Genomic DNA, 27,313 nt, shown 5'->3' on the forward strand with positions numbered 1-27,313 from the left:
CCTTTAGGATTGACTGTTTTGATTCTCCTTGCAGTCCAAGGGGCTCTCAAGAGTGTTTTCCAACACCACATCTCAAAAGCATCAATTCTTCAGTTCAGCCTTCTTTATGGTTCAATTCTCATATCCATACATGACTACTGGAAAAACCATATCTTTGACTATATGAACCCTTATTGGCAAAGTATGTCTCTGCTTTTTAATACACTGTTTAGGTTTGTTATAACTTTTCTTCCAAGGAGCAAGCATCTTTTGATTTTGTGGCTGCAGTCACCATCTGCAGTGATTTTACAGCCCCCGCAAATAAAGTCTTTCAATGTTTCCATTGTTTCCCCATTTATTTGCCATGAAGTGATGGGACTGGATGCCATGATCTTTGTTTTTTGTATGTTGAGCTTTACACCAATGTTTTCACTCTCCCCTTTCACCTTCACCAAGAAGCTCTTTAGTTCCTCTTTGCTTTCTGCCATAAGGGTGGTGTCATCTGTATATCTGATGTTATTGATATTTCTCCTGGCAATCTGGATTCCAGCTGGTGCTTCATCCAGCCTGGCATTTCCCATGTTGTACTCTGCATATAAGTTAAATAAGCAAGGTGACTATATACAGCCTTGACATACTCCTTTCCCAATTTGGAACCAGTCCATTGTTCCATGTCCAGTTCTAACTGTTGCTTCTTGACCTGCATACAGGTTTTCCAGGAGGCAGGTCAGGTGGTCTGGTATTCCTGTCTCTTTAAGAATTTTCAACAGTTTGTCATGATCCACACAGTTAAAGGCCTTAGCATAGTCTATAAAGCAGAAGTAGATGTTTTTCTGGAATTCTCTTGCTTTTTCTATGGTACAACAGATGTTGGCCATTTGATCTCTGGCTCCTCTGCCTTTTCTAAATCCAGCATGAACATCTGGAAGTTCTTGGTTCATGTACTGCTGAAGCCTCGCTTGGAGAATTTTGACCATTATCTTGTTAGCATGTGAAATGAGTGCAATTGTGCAGTCGTTTGAACATTCTTTGGCATTGCCTTTCTTTGGAATTGGAATGAAAACTGACCTTTTCCATTCCTGTGGCCACTGCTGAGATTTCCATATTTGCTGGCATATTGAGTGCAGTACTTTAACAGCATCACCTTTTAGGATTTGAAATAGCTCAGATGGAATTCCTTGACCTTCACTGACTTTGTTCATAGTGATGCTTCCTAAGGCCCATTTGACTTCACACTCCAAGATGTTTGGCTTTTGGTGATAGATCACACCATTGTGGTTATTTGGGTCATGTAGATCTTTTTTGTACAGTTCTTCTGTGTGTTCTTGCCACCTCTTCTTAATATCTTCTGCTTCTTTTAGGTCCATACTGTTTCTGTCCTTTATTGTGCCCATCTTTGCATGAAATGTTCCCTTAGTGTCTCTAGTTTTCTTGAAGAAATCTTTAGTCTTTCCCATTCTGTTGTTTTCCTCTATTTCTTTGCATTGCTCACTTAGGAAGGCTTTCTTATCTTTCCTTGGTATTCTTTGGAATTTGCATTAAGTTGGGTATATCTTTCCTTTTCTTCTTTGCCTTTTGCTTCTCTTTTTCTCAATTATTTGTAAGGCCTCCTCAGACAACCATTTTGCCTTTCTGCATTTATGCATAGATGATGAATTTTATCAAAAGCTTTTTCTGCATCTATTGAGATGCTCATATGATTTTTATTACTTAATTTTTAATATGGTATATCACATTAAAAATTTTTTTCTTGTGATGAGAACTTTTAACAGCTACTCTCCTGGCAACTTTCAAATACACAGTATGGCATTAACTATAGTCACCAGGATATACGTTACATCCCTATGACTTATTTTACAACCAAAGTTCATACCTTTTGACTACCTTCACTCAATTTGCCTATCCCCAACCCCTGCCTCTGGCAACCACCAATGTTCTCTCTGTGTCTGTGAGCTCAGGTTGTTTTGTTTAGATTTCATGTATAAATGAGAGCAAATGGCATTTGTCTTTCTCTACCTGTTTTATTTCACTTATTTCACATAGTATTCTCAAGGTCCACCCATGTTGTTGCAAGTGGCAAGATTTCTTTCCCTCTTATGGCTGAGTGATAGTCTATCTATACATATAAACCACAGTTTCTTTGTTCATTCATTCGTGATGGACACAGGTTCTTCCCATATTATGTGTTGTTATGTAAATAATGCTGCCGTGAGCATGTGGGTGCATGTATCTTTTTGAGCTAGCATTTTTGTTTTTTTTTTCTAGTAAATACCCAGAAGTTAAATTGTTGGATCATACAATAATTCTATTTTTAATTTTTGAATAAAAATCTAAATAAAAGATGGCATTTTCCAGCCCCTTTTACAGGTAATTGTGACTATGTGCCTAAGTTAGGGGCAATGAGAAGTTAGCTGCAGTAATTGAGTTAGACCTCCTAATTGGCTCCTTTACCTCCTAACAAGGCTCCTTGTTCCTTAAGGTTGCCTGGATCATGGATGTAATGGCAACTGCGGGTAACCTTGAAGATGGAGGCCTCATGCTAAGAATGGGGAAGCAGGAAGACAGAGAAGCCTGGGTTTCTCATGACAATACCAACATGGACTCCTGTCTCTGGTCTTTTTCATGAGAGATACTAGTAAGCATATGTTCACTTAAGCCATTATGTGCAGCTGAGAAGAGTCATTCTGATCCACCTCCCAGCCCTACCGTTCCTTTTATTTCCTTGAAATTCACTGAACCAGATTGTATTATCATAGAACAAGGGCCTCTTGTACCATACTCCTCTTGCCAATGCACCTCTTTCCACCCAACCCTGACAACAGCACCCTCCCAGAGCTCACTCACCAAATTTACAGTTATTAATCTTGCTGTAGAGCAAACCCATGGGGATGTTCCAGCCAGCAGTTCTGTCTACTGCAGTGTGGCAGGACTTCTTGCCTTTCAGATTGTTCCAGTTGAGATCAGCATCTGATGCTTTAACCACAGCCACAGCAAGATACCCTACAAGAAAGACAGCCCAAAAGGGAGTATTAACCCCTCTGGACCCTCCAGAATGTCTGTCTACAGTCAAACCCAGTCATCATCCTATGGAATAAAAGTATCCCAAATCATTCCTTCTCTCTTTGAAAGGGTCTTCCTAATAACTGAGGTGGAGATTAATCTGAACTTAAAAAAACAAGACAGTAAGAATACTTAATCACTGGAGCAATGGATGATGATGGACAACACTTCCCCAAATGCCTGAAGCTACTGACATAAACTAGCAACTCACCCTCCACTGTGGAATAGCAGAGGAATGGATACTGAAGGGTACATGTAACTCCAACATTCTAAACATTAACAATTTTATTAGAAAAGAGTAGTAAATGTGCAACAAACTGTCGGTTTATTATTCTGGTCAGATGTTTTACGATAAGGAGAACAAAGGTTTGCACCAAAATAAATATGCAAAGTGAAACTATCATAATCAAGTTAGCTGCAATCATTGGCAGTAAAAACATGCTGATCTTTAAAACTGAGAATAGACTAGAAACTCATGATTTCAGTTCTCCAATTTAATTAATTCATGAAATTGTTACCAATAGAAAAGATACAAATCTTTTTGCTCATGGACTAAGAATGGTTCTATTTTTGGCTAAAGAGCTTGCTTCCTAGTATGATGGGGAGAGGCTGGGATGCTGTAACTGGAAAAAGTGATGAGAACAGACTTGTACACTAATGGCTGGAAATGACTTGCAGGGACTTAAGCATGGGATTCAGAGCCCAAATCCTTGATAAGATTTCCTGTCTTGCTCTTGCCACATCTTTCCAGATCTGTCCCAAGCCAGAGTCCTGGGTGAGAGCCAGGTTGGCCTGGGTTTCTAGGCTTAGCCCTGGCTGGGAGGCTGGGCAATTTCATGTCTCTAGACACCTTCCTTTGTGAGCCTCTCCCCTCAGGCCTACGAGGCACATGTCAGCAAGGTTTCTGGGCTGGTGCTAACTCTTGTTTATAACTTTGCAGGCCTCACACAATGCAAAGCAGTAGTGGGAGGGTCTGTATTCTCTTGTTGGATGTCAGAGTCTAGACAACGTGTAATCTCTCTAAGCTGTTGTTCCTCTATGAGTCCTTAGAAGATGACAAGACATATCTTATAGGATTAAATGAGAATTCCCATGTGTGTGTCGTGGCAAGTGTAATTATCTTGCCAACTATTTTCCTCCCATGGTTCTTTTGATTCTGAAAATTGGTCTCTTATCTACTTTTGATGTGAATTTAAACTTGCCTATGCTTTCCCAAAAGCAATGGGAATTTATCATAAACTCATGAGGTTACCAATACCAACTCACCTTTTTCTGGTGTGTTCGTACAATCTGTACCCTCATTTTCTGCAGAGGAAAAAACAAAGTCATTAAGCACTCATGTATAGATTGAAAATTGTCTTCCCCATATGCAGCTCAGAATTATAAGAGCCAGGAAAACTATCTACATATTACCAATTCCCCAAAAGTCCAGGCTCTGGATTATGCAAACTCATTTTAGCTCCCTGGCCTCCGGAATTTAGCCCCAAAATTTAAATTTCAAGTTTCCCACTGTATCTATCCTGTGACCAAGCTAACTGTACTTGAATCCCTGCACCAGGGCAACAGGCAAAGTGCAGACTTTGGAAGCAAGATCTGCCAGGAATCCCAGCTGAGAACCTAGCTGTCCTCTGCAGAGGGGTCCCTTTCAGCTAGAACTTCCCAGTGCAGTCTCCAATTCCCTTGTTGGAGTACAGTAGAAGGTATGGTAGAAGATTCTCACCCTTCAAGATAATGGAAGGGACGAGAGATGAGGGAGCCCAGAGCCTAGGAAGTAGGAGGTGCTCAATAAGCAAGAGCTTTATGCTTCCTGTGGCTGAATCAGCCTGTGATTTTGTCTCCTGTCTCAGGTTGTTTTTTTTTAACAGAGGAAATGAACCACTGCCCTTCCCACTTACTGTAGTTCTCTGCCAGGACAGGCACCAGGCCACATTTGCCTGCTATGTAGAGGTAGCCTCCATCCAAGCTCATGGCATCAGCTTCTCCTTTCTGCAAAGACACAACACATCACAGCAGGTAAAAAGAGATCCTCTCCAGTCCCACATGCCCATCTGGTTGTTCCCTTGAAGCAACCTTGCCGGCACAGGTTTGTGAAGAGACAGAAGGTGCTGGTAATGGACCCTCAAAGGATCAGTCAGGCAGACCTGACATAGAAAATAAAAGGTACTCCCATTGTCACCCAAACCATGGTGGACTGATGATCAGCTCTGGATGATTTGCTTTGTTTCTTCAGGAGCAAAGACCCACATTCAGTCCCCTTGGCCTCTCATAGGACACACTGTTCCAGATACACTCACAATACCTTTCTGACACCAAGAATTCTCATTTGTAAGACAAACAAATGGAGTCAGAGACATAGGGCTGTGTCTGTGGCATGGAGTGCCTCGCCCTGAATCTTGACGTCGTTAGCTGAGTGCTATTTCAGTGCTAAAGATCTTATTTTATTTCTGATTTTATTTCAGATCTAAAGATCTTCAATAAAAGATCTTTAATGAATGAGTAAAATAAGCTCAAAGGAGTCAAATAAACTGAACTGCAATGTTGAAGAAGACTCTTGAGAGTCCCTTGGACTGCAAGGAGATCCAACCAGTCCATCCTACAGGAAATCAGTTCTGAATATTCATTAGAAGAACTGAGGCTGAAGCTGAAATTCTGATCCTTTGGCCATCTGATGCAAAGAACTGACTCATTTGAAAAGACCCTGATGCTGGGAAAGATTGAAGGCAGGAGGAGGAGAGGATGACAGAGGATGAGATGGTTGGACTTGATGGACATGAGTTTGAACAAGCTCCGAGGGTTGGTGATAGACTAGGAATTCCGCCTGGCATGCTGCAGTCCATGGGGTCTCAAAGAATTGGACACAACTGAGCGACTGAATTGAGCCGAACTGAATAGAGCTAATAAGCCCCAAATTTCAGAGAAGCTTAATTCAGTAAGACTGCCAAGCTTCCCATTAGGCCTAGAAATATACTTTTGAGGAATATACCCTAAAGGAACAATCAGATATGTGGCAAGCTATTTGGGCAAAATGTGTAAGTAGGCAAAAACATGCATGTATGATTCATAATAGCAATGAGACAGGACCAGACTTAATACTCAATAGCAAGGAAATGGCTCAATAAATTGCAGCATACCCACGCTCTGGAATAACTATCCACATTAGAGCATCATGTTTTCATGGAAACAACCTAAACGTCCATCGACAGACGAGTGGATGAAGAAGATGTGGTGCATATATACAGTGGGATACTACTCAGCTATAAAAGCAGAATGAAACAATGCCATTTGCAGCAACATGGACGGATCGAGACATTATCATACTACGCGAAGTCACTCAGAGAAAGACAAATACCATGTGATATCACTTATATGTGGAGTCTAAAATATGACACAAATGGATTTATCTGCAAAACAGAGATAGACTCGCAGACATAGAGGGCAGACTTGTGGTTGCCAAGGTAGAGAGGGATGGAGGAGGAATGGACTGGGAGTTTGGGATTAGCGGGTGCAAACTATTATATTTATACATAGACTAGAGAAGCAGCAAGTCCCATTGTATAGCACAGAGAACTGTATTCAGTATCCTATAATAAACCATAATGGAAAAGAAAAATAAAATTTGAATTAAAAAAAAAGAGAAAAAAAGAAATGAAAGAGATAGTTCCTCATAAACTTGGTCCCCAGACAAACCACTGTAAACAGGATAGTGTATAGTCTTTAAAAAATAAAATACATTTTAAAAAGTCATGTTTTCAAAAAGTGATTTTTTTCTTTGGGAACATGGGAGCAAGTCATTCTCTGAAAACAAGAAAAAGGCTCCCTAGATAACCTTAGGGGAGAAAAGGGTAATAAATTTCATGTATGATATGAGCCCAGCTAACAGGATTTTTTCTGATTTATAAGGTTACAGTTACTTTTTATGTATTTTCTTATTTATATCCTTCGGTTTTTCAGCACTTCCAAAAGCAAATGTGGAATGCCCTCGTGAGCAACAAAGCTTTCACAGTAACATGACCTTGTCACACTTGCCATGGGCACACCAGTGGGTCTCAGGCACACTCACGCTGAGGTCTGGCCTCCCTAAGTAGACACAGCTCAGATTGCCCTCCACAGAGTTCTGACACTAGGAAGAAACAAGCCCGCAGGAGCCGTTCAGGTTCACAGGCTCAAAGGTTCCGAGGCTCCTGTGGGGCTGGGCTCCCACGGTGCGGGCGAGGCTCCCGGGAGCCCTGCTTTCGTGTACTCCCGGGAGCGATCGCTCAGCCTTGGGGACAGGGCGGCGGCAGCGCTGCCCTGCGGAGGCAGGAGGGACGCACCATGATCTTGGCGATGCATTCTTCAGTGTTCTCTGCCGTCTCACACTCTATTGCTCCGCCACTGAACCCACTCCACTGATCACACTTTGTCCTCTCCTGGTGACCGATTGCACACCACTTCACCTTGCACTCATCCGTTGAGGTGTCTGGAGCTAGGACATAAGCAAGAAAACCAGCGATGAGAAGAGGCTCAGATGTGGCTTGCTGATTTTGCTGCTGTCTTCAGGAAGACTCTGGGATTTTTTTTAGCAATACACAAACAGATTCCATTCAAGGAATTAATTTCTTAGAAATTAAAGGCAATAACAGTCCCTTGGCTGGCTTCCTATCATTTATATTTAACTTAAAATTACTTCTTCTGAGAAGTCCACTCTCCTCCCAACTCCAAGGCACTCTATCACTTCAGGCTGGGGTTATTTTTCCCTCATTTAGAAATAGCACTTAACCATCGGAGCAGATGTATATTTATTCATTGCTTACTGTCTGTTCCCTGCAGGAGAACATAAGCTTGGCCAGGGCGGGGGTCATGCCTGTCTTGTTCTCCATGGCACCCTTAATGCCAGGTTCACGGTCAGTACCATAAATGTTTGCTGAATAAACAAACACCTACCCAGCTTTCAGAGCGGCTCAAGAGGCGTGTCCTCAGGGAAGCTTTACCTCAATTCTGGGATCTGTTTGTCTTTGTTTTTGCACTCTTGTAGAGCCGTGATATTTTTTTCTGGAGTTTTGTTTTCTTTCTGCTGAGGAAATCTCTCATTTCAATTGAACATTCAGTGGAGTGACTATTCCTTCAACATTTGTCTTCCCCACTGGTCTGAAAGTTCTATGACAACAGACTCTAATACATCTTTGCCTCACCATTATCTGCCCAGCATGTTACACAGTTTATAGCTATTAATGGTAGATGGTCAATACATGTCTGTTGAATAAATGAGTGTTCAAACACATCTCTAATGACCCAAGGAGATTCAGGAGAAAGACTGACCCGTCTAAAGCTCCAGCTTCACTATGGCACATGGTTATCACAGCACTGGCCGCAGATGTGCTTATTCGTAGCAGTTTCATTCTATTTGACTTACTTCGTACCAGGCTAACTGGCTTCATGAAGTGGGTAGGGGAGCCCTGACTTATACAAGGGAAGCAATACTGGTATCAATACAAATTTTCTTCTTTTTGGGTGGGGGGCCTGCCTTGTGGCTTGTGGGATCTTCGTTCCCCGACCAGGAATCGAGCTTGGGCTCTCTGTAGTGAAAGCAGAGAGTCTTAACTACTTGGTCTCCAGAGAGTTTCCAATACGAATAATTTTAAGTGTGAATTTCCTTTAATGTCCTTTGGTGATGCTCAGGTCCATCTCATGATGGCCAAAGTCATTTAGCATCCATCTAACACTGGGCTGGACAGGCAGGGCAGAGGAAGGATTGTTGGGACAGGTGTTCAGTACCTGGAAAGACTCTACTCTCCAATCCCCACCCTCACCAGATTTCCAGACTCCTAGAGCCACATGGTCCTTTCCAAATACTTACGTTTACTTTCTCTTAGATTCTGAAGAGCAGTGACATATTCATATCCCAAGTACAGCTCGAAATCCATCTTAGAAGGAATCTTTAAAAACCCATCAGCAGAGTCCTTAAACAGCAGGTCCTTCCCATGAGGGGATTGGAAGAGCTGGAAATTGTCTGGTTTATCTTTGCCAAAATGTTCCTGTTTGTAGTAAAACACAGGTCTGAATGGCTACAGCAACAAAGGATGCTGCAAAATGGGCCCAAAGAAAGATTAAAACTGTGAAATTTTCAAGATGCCAGGAGAGAGGGCAGTCAGACCTGCTCTTTCCCACCCAGCACCTTCTCCATTCACAGCCCTTTTGGGCCATGTAACAAATACCTGATACCCTGAACTTTTTTCTATGCCTGTCTCCCTGGTTGGATGATAGCTCACTGGGTGTAAGAAACTCAACTTCAGAGGCTGTGGGGTTGCCTTGATGGACAGATGGGAGGGCTGGACAAGAGAAACTGGCTCGAGTCTGGCATTCTGCTACTCTGGGAAAGGAAGGCTGGCTGTGCATGCAACTCCCTTTCTGTTAGGCTGAGGGACCTTGGAAAAGAGACCATTTCCTTTCCAATGGGAGAGAAAGGAAAGAGAGCAAGAAGGAGCAGCTTCATATCACTGACCCAGAATGTAAGGGTCTGGCAGAAGACAACGCAGGACTAGGCTATGTGCGACTCCAAGAGGGCTTTACTGGGTGGGTGTCTTCATGCACGTGGGCGTTGTATGTGGCGTGGTCCCAGGCGTATGTCCTGAACACAGAATGACTTCCACAGTGGCTGAGAGGGAGTGAAGGAAACACCCAGATCCAAGCAGGGACCGCTAAGCAGGAGAGAGGATAGGGGATTTGATACCTGGGAGTGGTTGAGAAGTTCCCAGATCACATCCTCCTTGCCGCCTACAGTTCGAGCCACAACCGCATGGGAAGGGACTTTTGCCAAGTGGCACCCATGGTAATCATCTACAGACTTCCGGGTGTTGTCCCCGCAGAGCAGCTCATAGTCTTTCCTGTCGTCTGGGTTAGGCAGGTTGTCTGGGGAGGGAAGCCCATATGAGTCGATGGCAGGTGTCCCCTCCTCTCCCTTGCAACCTCACTGAATCAAGAACTGTGTGAGCTGAGAATCCAAGAGCAAACAGTGAAGGCCAGAAGGAAACTGACTTGCTCACGATCCCATAGCCAGTTACAGGTCGAGAAGCTTCTGATGCCCAGTGCAGGGGTGACTGCCCACATCCCATAGGAAATTTCATCTCGGCAGGCCGACTACAGGCCAGGGTCAGCCAGACCTGCTCCTGATCCTTTGCTATTGCAACACTGGCCTGGTATTCAGTAAGCTGAATGGTAGGATGAGGCCCAGGAGTCCAGGTGGGGACCCTATGGGCACACACCTCCTCACAGGTTAACATCCCAGCAGTGAGAAAGGAGGAACACATTATGCTCACGTCTGACACCTGAGCATGAAGACAAAGAAAAGGAAGGCCCTCTGCTTGAAGGGTCCACAGATTCTTCTCCTATCACCCACCGAATACTGTTGAGTGCTTGACAAAGGCCACGTCCCCACTGCCCTCCGCCAGACACCTGTGGAGAGGAGACACATTAGGGAGTTCTTGCAGGGCAGGCCCTTCTCCTCAGGCTCCAGTGTCTGACCACACCATCCAGCCTTGGGACAAGGATAGGGCCTGGGGGAGGCCTCCGTGGAGACCCACAGCTGAGGAAGCACCACGGGGGAGCTGATCCCCAGGGCACCATGGAGATGTGGGGTGAGTTCACAGAAGCTGGAGGGCTATCACCATGTGCCCCAAAGCATCAAAATGGTATTGAAGATACTTTAATAGTGAAAAGTGCTTTCAAACTTCTGGTGAAGGATAAAGGCATAATGTTTCCTAAGGGACTCTTTGCTGGCTCTAAAACTTTAGGGTATAACCAAGCGAGAAGAGGGAGCAAGAAATCAGCCATGAGCTGCCTGTACAGGAACAGAGAGAGGAGGCAGGAGAGAGGCCAGGGCACTGAGCAGCTGACACAGATGCCACGGAGAGCAGAGGGCCGTCATCACAGAGCACCCTGGGTGCCAGGGCAGTGCCTGTCACTTCTGGTTCTGCGTAGCCCAGTGAGAAACTCTGGGGAGACAGAAAGGGTCCCAGGAGGGGACTTCCTTGTCAACGTCACATGAAGAGAGTATGCACTGGCCTGGCCTGGAGAGTCCCAGCTGTGTCACTGAGTTCCTGGGAGGGGATTAGGTACCCTGGATGCCCCTTTGCAGGCTGGGCTCTGCTACAGGTCAGGGAAGCCCCCCAACCTGAAGACACTGGACACTTAGGAGCCAGGATGGAGAAGCAGCCAGTCTCACTCACTTAAAGGCCCCTGCGTAGCCGAAGTATGGTTCGTGGTTGGAGCAGGCACACTTGTCTGTCCCTTTCCCCGCACACAGTTGACACAGTTTGGGAAATGATGACTGATCTGCACAGGGGACACAGCTGGCAGAGAAGAAGCTGGCCGCAGCTGCTCAACACAGAGACACAGAAAAACAGGGCATGAGCCAGCCTGGCCAGAGGCAACTACAGCTCCCAGTCCAGGCTCACAAGAGAGATCCAAACAAAACCAGCACCCCCACAGTTACAGCTTGCCTTTATGAATGTGTGTTTGCACTCAGTCGTGTCCAACTCTTTACAATCCCACGGACTGTAACCCACCAGGCTCCTCTCTTCATGGGATTTCCCAGGCAAGAGTAGTGGAATGGGTTGCCATGTCCTCCAGGGGATCTTCCCGACCCAGGGATTCAACCCATGTCTCTTGAGTCTCCTGCATTAGCAGGCAGGTTCTTTACCGCTAGGGCCACCTGAGAAGCCTCTCTTCAAGACTAAAGGGTTTCAAAAAGGGACACATTTAACCCCTTCCCTCCCTACCTCCTCCCCAAGAACCAGACTGGCATAGGCCTATGTGTCCCGTTGAATTTGGCCTCCAAGACCAGATGGAGGACCCACTCAGAGAGGTGTAGGCCAAGTTCATAGCCAGCAGATGGCCATTAGGAAAGCTCCAGAAGAATGGGGAAGTCATCAGCCATGACATGAAAGCACCCCAGGGAAGTGGACAAAAGGGCCCAGGAGCCTTGGCCCTGAATGAAGCCCTCTGTTCCCTTCCGCCAGTTCCACAGGACAGCCTCTGGTGGGGTATCAGGGGCTTCGAGGTAAAAAGGACTCTTGACAGCCCCCATTAGCTGCTAATGCAGCAGATTTGCCCGTTTAAAGCAGGTTGATCTCCCTCCTCCACTCCCAGAGCCATCACACGTCATCACCTGACCATGTCTGAGCGGTGCCAGTGTGGCCCGTGTGGGCATCTGAAGAGATTCCTGCTGAGGGCGCTCACCCTCCTGCCCACTTACCTCTCTGAATGGATTCCTGTGGATCAGGCAATTCCTTATAAAGTCTTCCCATGGGGATGTTCCACCCAGCGGACCTGCCGAGGCCTGTGTGGCAGGACTTCTTGCCTTTGAGCTCATTCAGATTGAAGTCAGTGCCCTTCTTCACCACCGCCACAGCATAATAGTGAGTCTGCGGGTCTACGAAGGGACAGTGTGGATGAAAGACTCTCAAACCGCCCACCAGAGAAGCATTGTTCATTACTACTGGGCTCCTAAGCAGGGAAGGGGTACCCAGAGGTAACATTAATGATGGATTGGGTCCTAAAGAGGACCGGAAAAAGCCTTCCTAGGCTTACAGGGGAAAGGACGGACCACAGAGAGACGTTTGTAATAATCCTCCAGGCACACCCAGGAGCAAGGAAGCTATGTGCACACGTGCTCCAATGCCCTTGCCTACCCTGGCCTTGCAGGGAGTGTCTGCCTGTACCCTGGAAACTGGAACTGTGGCAACAGAGGCCACATTCCTAACTTTCTCTAAGTATTTTTGCTCCTCACACAGACCCAGGAACAGTTGAGTTGCTCTCAGATGAGATCCAAGGCTGTGGGGGCTCCAGGTACATGCTCCTGTGTGGTCTCTCCCCTGCATGTGGTTCTTGGAGAATTCCTCTTTATTCTAAACCCCAGTGGTTCAGTTCATTGCACACAGCCTGCCTAGGAGGTCAGTGTCATGCGCACCAGTCCTCAACCAGCCCAAAGCTCCCAGAGACCTTGAGTTGTATCTATGACAGGGCCCCTCATTCCCCTCACTCCCCAGTGGGGAAAGCTCATAAGTAGTTAACCTCTATTACCTGCCTGAATGAGACAAGACCCAGTATCTACCAGGAGAGTACAAGGGCTACAGATTACTTTTTGGGTCCGAGGGAGAGCTTACTATCTTTTGTCCCATGGAACTCTGCCACTACAGGCTTCAGGTTGTTGGGCTTCAGGCCTGCCTCATACACCAAACCTCCATCCAACGTCACAGCATCTGCTTCGTTATTCTGAAAGGGAACAAACCAGAGTTCAGTGAAGCCCTTACTTCCAAGAAAGGCCCACCTATACTTGGGTGTGTGGAAGTGACTGGTAGTGCTTCTCAGATCGGAGGCCAGACGAACCCTCAGCTTGCCCAGACCTCATGTAACACCACGGGCTTTAGTTAACTCAGCTTCCCTGGTGAGGGGTTTTGGCCACCATTTTCCTTATTCCTGCAGAGATGGAATGAATCATTTTTCTCTTTTCCCTGGGGAGGAGTCTAGCTACTGGCCCAGAAAACTATTGTGATTTGCAAAGTTGACCTAACTTACAGAGGCTTTGCCAACCGGCCTCTTGGGGGAAAGTTCCAACAAGAGACTGGGTGCACAGTCCATTCACTACAGGCTCTGAAGGAGCTGCAGTCAAGGACTGCAGTCTCTCTGCCTAGCCATGCTTTTACACATATTTATATTTCAAGTTCAGGTCCAACCTCTTTATCTTGGGCCTTCGGCTGAGATCGTCCTCAGATGTCTTTGTGGAGAACTCTCAGTGGGGAGGAGGAGACTTGAAGACATCCTTCTCCACTGCAATTCAGTACTCAGTGCATTTCCTTCCTGTCCTGGGTCCACATAACCACAGGAGTCTTTTGTTTAGGGACTGGAGCTTTCTCTGGCTTTAACTTCATGCTTATACTCTAAACCGACTGCTTAATGCTCATTATGAGCATTAATGAGTGTTTAGTTCCATTATGGCTGACGGTTCATTTAATCAACTACTCAGACATCATTGTCCAACTCAGCTCCATCTTACACATGAAAAAATAGAGGCAGAGAAAGTTTAAATCACCTCCCCAGCCCACATAAATAGTAAGTCATATAGCTGGGATTTGAATCCACGCAGTGTGGGTTTATTTCTTCCATTACACTGTTACTTTCTGGGGTTTGTTTTGCTTTGTTTTGTTTTTAGTTTTTGCTTTTACTAATTCTCTTCTTTAAACCAACATTTCATTTGAAGTATTATAAATACCTTCCCACTAGGTCTAGAATTTATTTTCTCTCGAAATGAGATGCACCACCTTTATATAGACACTTCGTAACATATTTTTATTGCTTTTCTTCTTGCTTCAAACATCTTTAATCAAAATGACTTTTCTTGAATCCCTTGCTAGTACTCCATAAATAAATAGTTCTTATGAATTAAATTACAAAGGAGAAACTATAACTCCACAATCTGCATCATGTTATAGGTAAATAACAAGAAAATAGTATTTACAAATGAAATAGAATAATAATGTAAGCCAAAATATATATTTGTCTAGCTGAAACTTTTCTTTCAATGGTTGGAGTTCTTTTTGTTGTTTTATTGTAATAAGATAATGTAACATAAAGTTTATCATTTAACCATTTTTACGTGTACATTTCAGTGCCATGTATGGCAACTGAACATGCCCGTATGGCAACATGCATGTTGGTGAAAGACTCTTTTATTCCACAACTAGACTCCTTATATGAAGCAATCTTTATGGCTTTCTTGGTATCCCAAAGGTAGGTGAAACCTCCAGAGACTTTCCTCACCCACCCCACCCACCACAGAATAAAAATAAATGAGTAAAAAACAGAGCTTTTCTTAAAGCAGTGAGGTTGGGGCTTTCTTGGCTCAGACACCAGTATCTTGGGCAGGAATCACTGGGGCCTCAGGGGCTCAGAAATCAAGAAGCCAAGGTCTAACTCATGTGGCCCTAACTCCACGAGGGCCACAGGGATTCTGAAGGGAACCTGAACCCCCAGGAAGGTGGAGGATTAAAATCAAGCATGACTTCCCAAGTGCAGATAACCAAATGCAGAAGAAGGGAAGCCACGATGCATGGGCATCGACAGGGGCAGCAGACTTAGGCCCTCAAGGACTGCGGAGTTTGGAATGGCCAGAAGCAATGGAGAAGAGCTATATATGGGCTTTATGCACAAAGTGAAGGCCATAATCACAGAGAGAAGCACAGAAAAGGAGATTACCAGGAATAAAAAGAAAAATTAACTCGTATTTCTAGAAGCAAAAAGTGTAATCATTGAAATGTGAAAAGTGAATGAATAGGCAACTGATAAGACAGATTAAAATTGAGAATTAGGGAACTGAAAGTTATATCTGAATAATTCATCCTGGATGAATTTGATGCCCATCTGTACCAAAAAGAGGTGCAGAGACAGAAGCTATGAAAGAGGGATCAAAAGATATGGAAGCTAGATTAAAGAAAGCCTGACATGTGTCTTCTTGGAATTTTAGAATTAAAAAAAGAAAGAAACAGAAGGAAGGCAGCACTTTTTCCAGACCTCCTGAAAAGCATGATTCCACAGATCCAACATACTCTAAGCAAGGTAAGCACCAAGATCCCCACAACTGGAAACATCATGGCGAATCTAGGCAACATCATCAACCAAGGGCACGAGGTTACCAGTGAGATGACTAAAGGACCAACAGGATGATACCGGACTTCTCAGTGACTACAGTGGAAGTCAGGAAACAGTGGAAATATTTTTAAATAGTGTAAAAGCATCAAACTAAAACTACACATTCAGCAAAATTACCATTCAAGAATAAAGGGGAGACCAGCATTTGCAGAGAAAACAAGCAAGCAACGGACAGAGTTCAATACCAAGAAATTGACTCTAAAGTATCCCCAAAAGAACACATTTCAAAAGCAAACATCCCAGAAGGATGGTTGGAAACATAAGAAGGAATACTAGCAAGCTCCCTGGTGGTCTGGTGGTTAGGATTTGGCCCTTTCACCGCCATGGCCTGAACTCCATCTCTGGTTTTGTAGTTGTTTTCATTGCTGAATCATGTTTGACTCTTTTCGACCCCATGAACTGTAGCCTGCCAGGCTCCTCTGTACATGGAATTTTCCAGGAAAGAATACTGGAATGGATTGCTATTTCCTTCTCCAGGGGATCTTCCCCACTCAGAGAACAAACTCGCATCTCCTAAATTGGCAGGCAGATTCTTTACCACTGAGCCACCAGGGAAGCCCCAATCCCTGGTTGGGGAACTGAGATCCCACAAGTCACACACCATGGCCAAAATTTTTCTTAAAGCTTAAAAAAAAAAGAGGAAGAAATGGTAAATGGATTAAATGGCAAAAATGCAGATAAATCCAAATTTCTCTCTCTCTATGTCTTCCTCTATCTGAACTTTTGGGCACATATACAAACTTACACTGATGATGCTGTGAAAGGGTTGCACTCAATATGCCAGCAAATTTGGAAAATTCAGCAGTGGCCACAGGACTGGAAAAGGTCAGCTTTCACTCCAGTCCCAAAGAAAGGCAATGCCAAAGAATGTTCAAACTACTGCACAATTGCACTCATCTCACACGCTAGTAAACTAATGCTCAAAATTCACCAAGGCAGGCTTCAACAGTACGTGAACCATGAACTTCCAGATGTTCAAGCTGGATTTAGGAAAGGCAGAGGAACCAGAGATCAAATTGTCAACATCTGTTGGATCATCAAAAAAGCAAGAGAGTTCCAGAAAAACTTCTATTTCTGGTTTATTGACTATGCCAAAGCCTTTGTGTGTGGATCACAACAAACTGTGGAAAATTCTGAAAGAGATGGGAATACCTGACCACCTGATCTGCCTCTTGAGAAACCTGTATGCAGGTCAGGAAGCAACAGTCAGAACAGGACATGGAACAACAGACTGGTTCCAAATCAGGAAAGGAGTATGTCAAGGCTGTATATTGTCATCCTGATTATTTAACTTATATGCAGAGTACATCATGAGAAACGCTGGGCTGGAAGAGGCACAAGCTGGAATCAAGATTGCTAGCAGAAATATCAATAACCTCAGATATGCAGATGACACCACCTTTATGGCAGAAAGTGAAGAGGAGCTAAAAAGCCTCTTGATGAAAGTGAAAGAGGAGAGTGAAAAAGTTGGCTTAAAGCTCAACATTCAGAAAACGAAGATCATGGCATCCAGTCCCATCACTCCATGGCAAATAGATGGGAAACAGTGGAAACAGTGTCAGACTTTATGTTTTTGGGCTTCCAAGTCACTGCAGATGGTGAGTGCAGCCATGAAATTAAAAGACGCTTACTCCTTGGAAGGAAAGTTATGACCAACATAGACAGCATGTTAAAAAGTAGAGACATTACTTTGCTAACAAAGGTCCGTCTAGTCAAGGCTATGGTTTTTCTAGTGGTCATGTATGGATGTGAGAGTTGGACTATAAAGAAAACTGAGCACTGAAGAATTGATGCTTTTGAACTGTGGTGTTGGAGAAGACTCTTGAGAGTCCCTTGGACTGCAAGGAGATCCAACCAGTCCATCCTAAAGATCAGTCCTGAGTGTTCACTGGGAGGACTGATGTTGAAGCTGAAACTCCAATACTTTGGCCACCTGATGTGAAGAACTGACTCCTTGGAAAAGACCCTGATGCTGGGAGAGACTGAAGGCGAGAAGAGAAGGGGATGACAGAGGGTGAGATGGCTGGATGGCATCACTGACTCAATGGACATGCATTTGGGTAAACTCCGGGAGTTGATGATGGACAGGGATGTCTGGCATGCTGCACTCCATGGGGTCGGAAAGAGTCAGACACGACTGAGTGACTGAACTGAACTGAACAAACTTATACATGTATACACACACATACTTAGTTATATAATATGTATGTATACTGTCACGAAATACATGAAGTATCTACATTCCAGGGTTAGTTAAGAAAAGACAGACATAAAATATCAATATAGTCCAGAGTTCTCTTTCTGTTTCAGAAAGAGGTGGGGGGGTGGTTAAGATTATTTTACTGTTAACACTTTGTTAAGCTAAAATTATACAGTAAAAATTTAAGGGAAGTCATTAAAGAATATCAACAAATTGTTTAAATTTACTTCCAACGGGGGAAAGATGGAATAAAGGGAACACAATCCAAATGAACACACACATATGCAAACTCAATTTTTAAAAATAAGAAATCTGAGGGAAAGGAGGACTATGAGAAATCAAAAAGTAATATGGCAGAAATAAGTACAAATTTATCATTAATGAAAGCAAGAATTTATTAATGGTTTAAATTTACCACAGAAAATAAATGAGATTACCAGATTTAATTAATAAACAAAATCCCCAGCAACATACCATTTTCATAAGACACACCTGAAGGATAATCACACAGGAAGTTGAAAATAAAGGAATGGAAAGAGACATAGAAGGACAATCCTAGTTAAAAGAAAGTTAATGTAGTATGTTAATATCAGAGAAATAAACTTTAGTTAAAAAGCACTGCCAGAGACAGTGATTAATTTGTAATGATAAAATATCAAAATCACCAAGAATTATATGAATTATTCTTTCATATTTGGCTGGTGACAGTGGAAATTTGAATAACCACATTGTATTTGCTTAAAAACCCAAATACACTTGGCAGTGTTTTTGAAGTCAAATACTCACACATTCCATGGCACAGAAAATCTGTTTGTACATATATATTACAGAGAAACTAGTAATGCTTGTGTACCAGGAGATCTGTATAAAAATATTCCTCTAACCCTGATTAGAATAACAGAAAACAGAAAACAATTCAAATGCGTAATGACCAGAAAAGAAAAAATAAATTGTGGTATACTAACACAATGGACTTTTGCAGAGCTCTGAAAATGAATGAACAATAGCTGTATTCAAAAACATGGGTGAAATCCTAGTATAACGTTGAGGAGGAAAAAGCAAGTATGAGAAGACAACACATAGTAATGACATGTTTATAAAATATTTTAAGAAGAAATACTAAGCAATCATCCATATATACCTATGAAAGTGAAAGTGAAGTCACTCAGTCGTGTCCAACTCTTTGCAACCCCGTGGACTGTAGCCTACCAGGCTCCTCCGTCCATGGGATTCTCCAGGCAAGAATACTGGAGTGGGTTGCTATTTCCTTCTCCAGGGGATCTTCCCAACCCAGGGATTGAACCAGGGTCTCCCACATTGGAGAAAGACGCTTTAACCTCAGAGCTACCAGGGAAGCCCAATATATACCTATACAAGTCTTTAAATAAAAAGCAAGAAAGTTTTGGGATTCTGTTTGCTCTGGATAGGGAAACACATGGATAGTTCTAAGCAGGGTTAGAGGGTGCCCCAAGTGATGAAGTTCCTGTAGAATCCATGCTGCCACACAGTAGCCCTAGAACTCAGCTACTGGCAGTGGTGAAGTTTTAAGAAACTCTGGTAGGTTTGTAGATAGTATTGTTTCATATTATTAATGTTTTTTAACACAAAGAGGGGTATGCATATACCAAATCTGAAAGTGAGTCATAAATCAAGAGTTATAATTAACTCTGGATGGTAACTGGATGGTGACTGAGGTTCAGTACACACACACAACAGACTAGTTATTCATACCAAAGCACTGATTTCTTCAGTTAATCACGCTCCATCTGACCGAGTCTACATCTGCCCCTCACTCCTTCCAGTCTCCTGCTTGCTCTGCTCCAGTCACCCTAGCTTCCCTACAGAAAATCAAACAAGCCCCACTCTCCCCTGTCTCAGGCCCTTTGCACATGCTATGGTTCACTGCCCGACATACTCAACCTGTAGCTTTTGGCAGGCTCACCCATACTTATCCCTGGGGTCTCAGAGTCACTGCTCCCTTTCAGGGAGATTATCATTGTCACCCAGACCAGAGCAAGTTTCCTCTGGAAGTTCTGTTTCTTTTCCTCCATTGTACATCACACAATTTGAAATTTCATGTCTACTTGTTTGCATGTTTTTCTTCTCTCCTGACTGGACTGTAAGCTACTCAAGAATCAGGACCATGTGTGCTTAAAGTCACCACTGCAGCCCCATTGCCCAGCACAGGGTCTGACCCAAGTTCAGATGAGCAGGAACAATGCTGAACAAGTATTTTGGAAAACCTAGAACAAAAGGATCAGCTATCATCTCCAACCATGACAATGTATTCCTCTTCCTTGTGCATATCATTCGTCTACTTCTTGTGACGCATCAAGAACCCCCAAAATAGTGTTACATGGTCATTTTGACAGCATGCATTTCTTCTCTGAGTTCAGAGAACTTAGTGGGTCAAAAACAGTCCTCTTTTAGAGTATGTTATATGTTGCATTAAGCCATTAAAGATGACTGCTTCTATTTTCAGGTCTAAAATGATTTTACTAGCACTAGGGGCTGACTGTTTCACACATCAGTCTCCTACCTGTGAGTACAGAATCATTTCAAATGACAGGGAAGAGAAAGTATGGATTTTCTTCCACTCTCTTTTAGGTGGCAGTGACTTACCGAAATAGCCTTGATGCAATCCATGTGTGAGGTTTTCTTCACACAGGAGACAAAAGGACCATTCTCAAAGATACGAAGCATATTTTCACGAAAACTGGCACACTTATTAGCCTCATGAGTTGAAATGGTGCACCATCTCACAGTTTTCTCGGGGTCCGCCAGACACAGCCCTAGGGGAGAGAGGCCACAGGTCCCTGTGTCAGTGGGAAGGACAGCAGCAGCCTCTGGAGGGTCATGGAGGCCACTTCCTCTCCATTCTCTGCTCTTCACCCCACTCCTGTCCATGAACAACAAGGGCAGAGGTTCCACTGCTTTCTGAGTCTGGGGACAAGTGACGGGTATTCAAATGGCCTCTTAGTTTCCCACTGACCAGCATGTGCTGATCAGAGGGATGCTGGCTTGATTGTTAGCTCTCAGTTGGCGACAACAACCTGTTCCTCTGTGTTCTCTGAGCCTCCTTCGTTCACCTCATGACGTGTGGCCTGCCACGGAATACAAACTTCCACATCCACGGGGGATTTTTAGTTACATCAAGCTGTTGGTTCAATGCTATAACTCTGGGAAGCCAGCAGGGTAGGAATTACATTTTCTCCTAATTAGCATCTTTCAGAGAGTGATGCTTTACCCACAGTTACCTAGCCTCTTAATAGCTGAGTGGTCTAGAAATCAGGTCTCCAGACTTTGGTCTCTGCCCAGGTGACAAAAAAAGATAACATTCTGAGTTGTTTTCCATCCGCTTGGCCAGAAGAAAGGGGTAAATGATTGATGAGATGCTCATCTATCATCCTCCATTCTAGGAAAAACTAGAAACTCCACATAGTCAATATTTCTCTGTTTCCAATGACCCCTCCTTCAATTTCCACAATTAAGCCTTTGGACTGTCATTAGCAGAAGCTAAAGCCAGCCTTGTCTGTGAAAATCAATCCCCATGGTTGCAGATGTGTTGTCTCCATGATATGAGCATTTGGCACTCTCGCCAAAGCCCTCTGTCACCTCCACTCTGTGGACCAACAACACAGGGCTGACTCAAAGCTGATAAATATCTATGATGCACAAAGCAGGAGATGGGGAGGGAATGGTTCTCCAGGATAGAAAAAGAGTGGACCACAGGAAATTTACTCCTCCAATCACCCTTAACCCCATCTCCACCTGCAGGGTATTGAACCAGGCAACAAGGGGTCAGTGGCAGACTTCCCCAAACCCACTCCTCCAGACCCTCACCAAACCAGCCCTCCTGAGGCCCCAAAGACAGACGTTTGTCCTCAGTCATGCATTTCCCTTCCACAGCCTTGTGAGATCCTCTGAGGTTGGGAGGGGGAAGGGTAAAGGTAAGTGAGGTGGGTGGAGTCTCAAGGGCTAACTTTTTTCAAGAGAATCAAGTAACTTAACACAGAAGGCTCCAAAGGTAAGATAAAGGCACCACGAGTGGCTAGCAGAAGTCAGAGGACAAAGGGGGCCCAACAGCGACAGGCAGATCTGTGCAGCAAGGTGCCCTCCACCAGTGCCTGGATCTGTGGCCTTACTTACTTCCATGGGACCTTCCCAGGCCAAGCGGCACCACCCTTCAGTCTGGCTTCAAATCCCATGCTCAGAACCCTTCATTAGTGTCTGTCTCATTAGTGTGGCGCGGTCAGCACCAAGGGCACTCATGGGACATCGGAGTGTCAGTGGAGGCGGGACCAGCTGTGGGAAGGCCTTGATGGCCATCCTAAGCAGTTTGGACTTATCTGAGGCCGCAACAAAGGGATTTGATAAACCGGGACGGGAGCGCTCTAATTTCCTGTATTCCGCTACCACAAGATTTACTGGATACGAGGGGAAACCCAGGAGAGAGTGAAAATGTGGCAGAGGCACCAGCAGGACCAGAAGGTGCGCGCAGGCGCAGAGCTGTCCCTGAGGCAGTGCGGAAGCAGGTGCAAGGGTGCGGCGGGTAGAAGCGAAGGAAAGGTCCCAGGCTTCCAGCTCCAGCGCGGAGCCCAGGCAGGGTGCAGAGAGCTCCGAAATGCAGGGGGGGCCACGGCCGGCGACATTGAGGGCCTTCCCAGCGGCCACACTCACCCAGAACCGCGCAGGTTAACAGAGCGCGGACAGCGGGCCTCATCCTCCCCGCGTGGAGTGCAGAGCACAGACCGAACGGCTTCTGCGTCGCCTCCCTGCTCCCCGCGCCCCTATATCTCCCGCGGGGCTGGCCGAGCACAATCCTTGACCCCTTGTGTTTGCGCAGCCCGCTTGCCCAATTTCCCCTCAGCCCTCCCCCTTCATTCCTCGCCGAGGCTGATCACATCATTTCCTGACCTCTGGAACAGACCCGTGGGTGGAATCCAACAAAAAAGTGCTGATTGGAAGGGAATGAAAGAAAAATCAACCCGTTGTTAATCTGTGCTTGCTCTGTACCAGGAGCAGAGCTGCAGCCGGCTGGTGTGGGGGGTGGCTCTGCTTCTGAATCCGGGGGAGCCAGAGCTGGTCCTGAATCAACCTCTGTGCTCATTCCATAAAAGAGGGAAGCCGACTGCCCCAGAGGCAGACTAGAATAGGAGGAAGACAGGTAGAGACCTTCCTGGGAGAGTGTGTGAGAGAAGAATAAGCTGATCACAAGTCAAAGACAATAGGCTCATCCTTTTTCACTTGTTTCCAGGTGTATCCAGAAACCCTGCTCCTGTTTGGGCCCTAAAAACCCCAAGGACGAGTTTTCATCCCTGTGTACCCTCCTGAGCACAGGATCCTAGACAGGTAACCTTCCTTCCCTTCATGCAGACTGCTGAGCACCTTGACTAGGGACAGAGTCACAGGGGAGACAATGTCTCTCCCACAAGAAGCTGTGCAGGCGTGTGGTTGAGACTCTGTGACACTCAGAACAAGAGACTCATGAACACAAAAAAAGGGATCCAGGAGAGGATGTGGCCTGATCTCAGTGCCCTGTTTCATCCCTAGCTCCCTCTGAAAAAGTGGTCTCCAAACCATTTTGATCACCCATCCTTATCAGGAAAAATAGTGAAGCTGTACATTCCATATATATACTTAAAACTAACATCATGTTTATTTCAATCATGAAAGGAATAGAAAAAATTTGAACTATGGGAAAGATGAAACATTCATTTAAAAATGTCTATTTGCCTTATATACAATGAAAAATATCTCCAAGCAAAATATACACTTAGGGGGAGAGCAAGGTTCCTGATATTAGTTGTAAATCCATATTCCATGGGGTCATTAAGATAATTTCAGGGTTTTCTTAAGTTACTTAAGAAAGCTGCTTATCCAACTTGATCAGATGGTCATTGTTATTGATTTTATTTACACTAACTTACACCAGGCCTAGCAGATATGTCAGTAGTGCCATTTTAACCCACTTATGTTTTTGGTTTCAGAATCATCTTCTAGTTTCTTTGTGGAAATCTTTCTAGGGCACTTGTGCATCTTGTGAGATCTGATGAGTTAAATCATATTACTTCATCTGTACGTCCATTTTACTGGGCATATGCAAACCACAAAATGTGGAGTCACAAAAATCAAAAGTAAAGAACAGGTCAGGGAATCACAACCTTCCAGCATTCCCGTCCCCACCTCACTCTTTGTGAGACTTTGCACTTCTTTCCTCAGGACACCTCAAAGGCGCTCAATGCTGTGCGTCTGTCTGGCCTGCACTCCAGATGGGAGCTAGTGCTAATCCTCATGTGAAGCAGGAGTGAATATTAACTTATTTATCTTTTGCAGGAGGTGTAAATATTACCTGAAGCTAAGATGAATTCCCAACACCTCAGTAGATTGTCTGATGTGCAAGGGGTCACACACACCCCAGTACAGAGAGCACTGCATTAGCAGGAACTTTCTGTTTATAGTGGGGACAGAAGACAAGCCCAGCTCTCCAAATCTCTGCTGCTCTTCTTCTGCCCCTGCCCTCAGGGTGGGAGGGCCTCTGCTCCAGCCTTGGGAAAGCCAGCATCTTACCAGGAGAGGTGTGTTTCTGCTGCCCCCTGCATCAGGCATTAGGGGGTGGTCTGGCTTCATGCGGACACCTTGAGGTACAGAGAGAAAGATGGAGGGAGAGAGTCAAGGGCAGGGGTGGCTGGGTGAGACTCTGCAAGTCAGGGTGCCCCTCTCAGCTCACGCCTTCTACAGGTCCTGCAGTGAGCTTGCAGAGTCTGCCCAGAAGCAGAAAGGAGAGCTGTCAAATGTTGAGCTGCTTCACAAACTCAGGGGAGCTCGGTGGAGGAGAGACGGACCATGATCCCCGCCTCGGGCCCCTTCTACACTTACAAGTGAGCCTTTCCTGATTCAGTTCCTCCGGGAACAGCCCCACCGCCTAGCCTGAGCCCCTCAGAGGGAGCACTCTGGCCAGGCAGAGTTGTCTTCAGGCCAGCCAAGCCCATGCCTTGCCTCAGTGGAGCCCTCAGAATCTGAGCCTCAGACATTCAGCCCCATGGAATCTGAAGAAGGGCCAGATAAGACACAGAGAACAGGATCACATGTCCTTTTCTCACGTGGGCCTCGGTTCTTGCTCAAGAGGACAGGATAGAGGCCTGTGTCTGCCACTTCTGGGAGGCAAGGGGTGAAGCTGCCTGTGATGGTCCGTGTGTGTGTGGCCCTGGTGGTATGGCCGTGCCCACATCTATAATGTGTAAGGGGGTGTGTGGAAGTGAGAGGTTAGAGTCAGTGTTTTGTGTCCTTGGTGGCCCATGACACTTGTCCCTGTCTCATGACAATTGTCCCTGTCCCATGACACTTGCTTTCCCTTCTGGTGTTTAATTCTTTACTAGAGACACTCTGGCCTCATGAAACTCATCATCCCTCTTTTACAGTTTGATGATGACTAACACTTGCTGAGAGATTCACTGGGCCCTCACCCTAGCTCTGTAAGATAGGTACATTAGATTCGCCATTTTAGAGATGAGATGAAGACACTGAGGTCCTGAGGGGTTAATAACTTGTTCAAGGTCAGCTGGCGAGCCAGGTGCAAAATCAGGCTGTCTGGTTCCAGAGTGTGCGAACCCATCCACCAGGGACACTGCCTCTGCCACCAAACAGGGACAAACATAGAGGCCAAGAGGTTTGTTTGGGGTGACTCTCAGAGAGAGACAGATCTAGAACCTCCAGCCCTGCCATTTCTCCACAGACACACGGACCCATTTTCTACTGCAGAAGAGCTTGTCTCTGGGAGAAATCTGAGTGCCCCAACTGCAGCATCTCAGGCACATGTTGGCTTATCATGTTCAGATGATAGGAAAGAATCATATTTTCAACTGTTCCACATCCCAGGCACTGTCCTGAGGCAAGACATTATGATCTTGACCAACTGCCTAAGGAGATAAGATTTGAAATTGAAATTGAAGTCACTTAGTCGTGTCCGACTCTTTGCAACCCCATGGACTATAGCCTGCCAGGATCCTCTGTCCATGGGATTTTCCAGGCAAGAATACTGGAGTGGGTTGTCATTTAGCAGTGGACATCATAGTAAAATGAAATTCCTCATTCACAGAGCTCTGGGACCTAAACTCAAATCTCCTAAGTCCCAGGCTTCTCTAGATCACAGCTGCCTTCTTGATGTTGATCTTCTCTCCTTTTTTAGAAAATATTGATCCTCTCTGTTTTATAGTGATCTTCTTTCCTTTTTTCCTGTGTTGATCTTCTCTTCATTTGTCCAGAAAAGGTGAGGAGAAAGAGAGAAAGGAAGGGAGGAAGGAAAGGGGGAAGGGAGGAAGAAGAGAGAGAGAGAGCTTCCAGTTACAGATGAATCTAAGTCTTGACCCGAATCTTCCACCATAAGCTGAATAAAAGTCTTAAATTTCAACAAGCCTCCTTGTTGAAAGAGCTGAACTTGTGTGTACGTGCAGGGAGGTTAGGTAGCTGACCTAAAGGAGATGGCATGAAGGCATTAGTCCTCTGAGCCAATATTTGTTTCCAAATGTTGCCTCATTTACAACATAAGTATTTACATAAGCAGAGCAAACAAAGAGCCTCTGTCTGCTTAAACCCGTTACTCCTCCCCCGCCCCTCACAGCTCTCTGCCCAGCACCATTGAGAGACTTGCCTCTGGGTCATTGGGAAGATGGGATCAGGCAGCTTGAGAACTATGCTCAGAGACTCATTATCCCACAGGTCTGCCAGCTCAGAGATGTGTGTCATGACAATCGGTAAACAAGAGCAGAGTGTCTTTAGGAAAGTGTCAGATAATTTGAAATGCCATACACCATTACTTCCATCTCTCTCTCATTTCTACCCCCACAGAAGTCCCTGAACAATGAATGATTCTTAGGTTTTCTATTCTTTCCCTGGGGAAACCCATAAAAATATCCTTTTCAAGAAGAATAGTCCAGGGCCAGATAGCTTCATGGATGAATTCTACCAAATATTGGAGAAGAATTCTTACCACACTTTTCCATGTAATAGAAAAAGAAGGAACACTCCTTGACTAAGTTTTTGAAGCCAACGTGTGTGTATGTGTTAAGTTGCTCAGTTGTGTCCAACTGTTTACTCACTAGGCTCCTCTGTCCATGGGATTTTTCCAGGCAAGAGGACTGGAGTGTGTTGCCATTTTCTCCTCCAGGGGATCTTCCTGACCCAGGGATCAATCTCATGTCTCCTGTGTCTCCTGCATTGCAGGCAAATTCTTTATCACTGAAGGAAGTCCCCTTCCACCAGTGAAGTCCCCTTTGAGGCAAGTATGGCAAAAAGGAAAAACCATCAAAGATGTCATAAGAAAGATTAAAAAGTTCTTTTTATGAACATAGATGCAAAAATCTTAAGGAAAATATTAGCAGATTGAATCCA

The 27,313-nt window shown here is 44.9% G+C and overlaps 1 protein-coding gene across 1 annotated transcript in view; it reads right to left on the reverse strand.

The window, feature by feature from the left end:
• LOC138426722 (serotransferrin) overlaps nucleotides 1-23,061 on the reverse strand; it is a 40,122-nt gene extending 17,061 nt beyond the window's left edge. The window contains exons 1-12 of the mRNA XM_070289438.1: nucleotides 22,604-23,061; nucleotides 20,546-20,715; nucleotides 13,182-13,290; nucleotides 12,272-12,448; nucleotides 11,244-11,391; nucleotides 10,415-10,470; nucleotides 9,749-9,927; nucleotides 8,876-9,053; nucleotides 7,353-7,504; nucleotides 4,935-5,025; nucleotides 4,306-4,344; nucleotides 2,824-2,979 (exon numbers count right to left, since the gene is read on the reverse strand). Of these exons, the coding sequence (XP_070145539.1) occupies nucleotides 2,824-2,979; nucleotides 4,306-4,344; nucleotides 4,935-5,025; nucleotides 7,353-7,504; nucleotides 8,876-9,053; nucleotides 9,749-9,927; nucleotides 10,415-10,470; nucleotides 11,244-11,391; nucleotides 12,272-12,448; nucleotides 13,182-13,290; nucleotides 20,546-20,715; nucleotides 22,604-22,646 (1,498 nt within the window). The 5' untranslated portion in view covers nucleotides 22,647-23,061. The remainder of the gene's footprint in view (nucleotides 1-2,823; nucleotides 2,980-4,305; nucleotides 4,345-4,934; nucleotides 5,026-7,352; nucleotides 7,505-8,875; nucleotides 9,054-9,748; nucleotides 9,928-10,414; nucleotides 10,471-11,243; nucleotides 11,392-12,271; nucleotides 12,449-13,181; nucleotides 13,291-20,545; nucleotides 20,716-22,603) is intronic.
• Nucleotides 23,062-27,313: the final 4,252 nt, after the last annotated feature.

This window comes from Ovis canadensis, chromosome 1, assembly GCF_042477335.2.
Source record: "Ovis canadensis isolate MfBH-ARS-UI-01 breed Bighorn chromosome 1, ARS-UI_OviCan_v2, whole genome shotgun sequence".
NCBI classification, from domain to species: domain Eukaryota; kingdom Metazoa; phylum Chordata; class Mammalia; order Artiodactyla; family Bovidae; genus Ovis; species Ovis canadensis.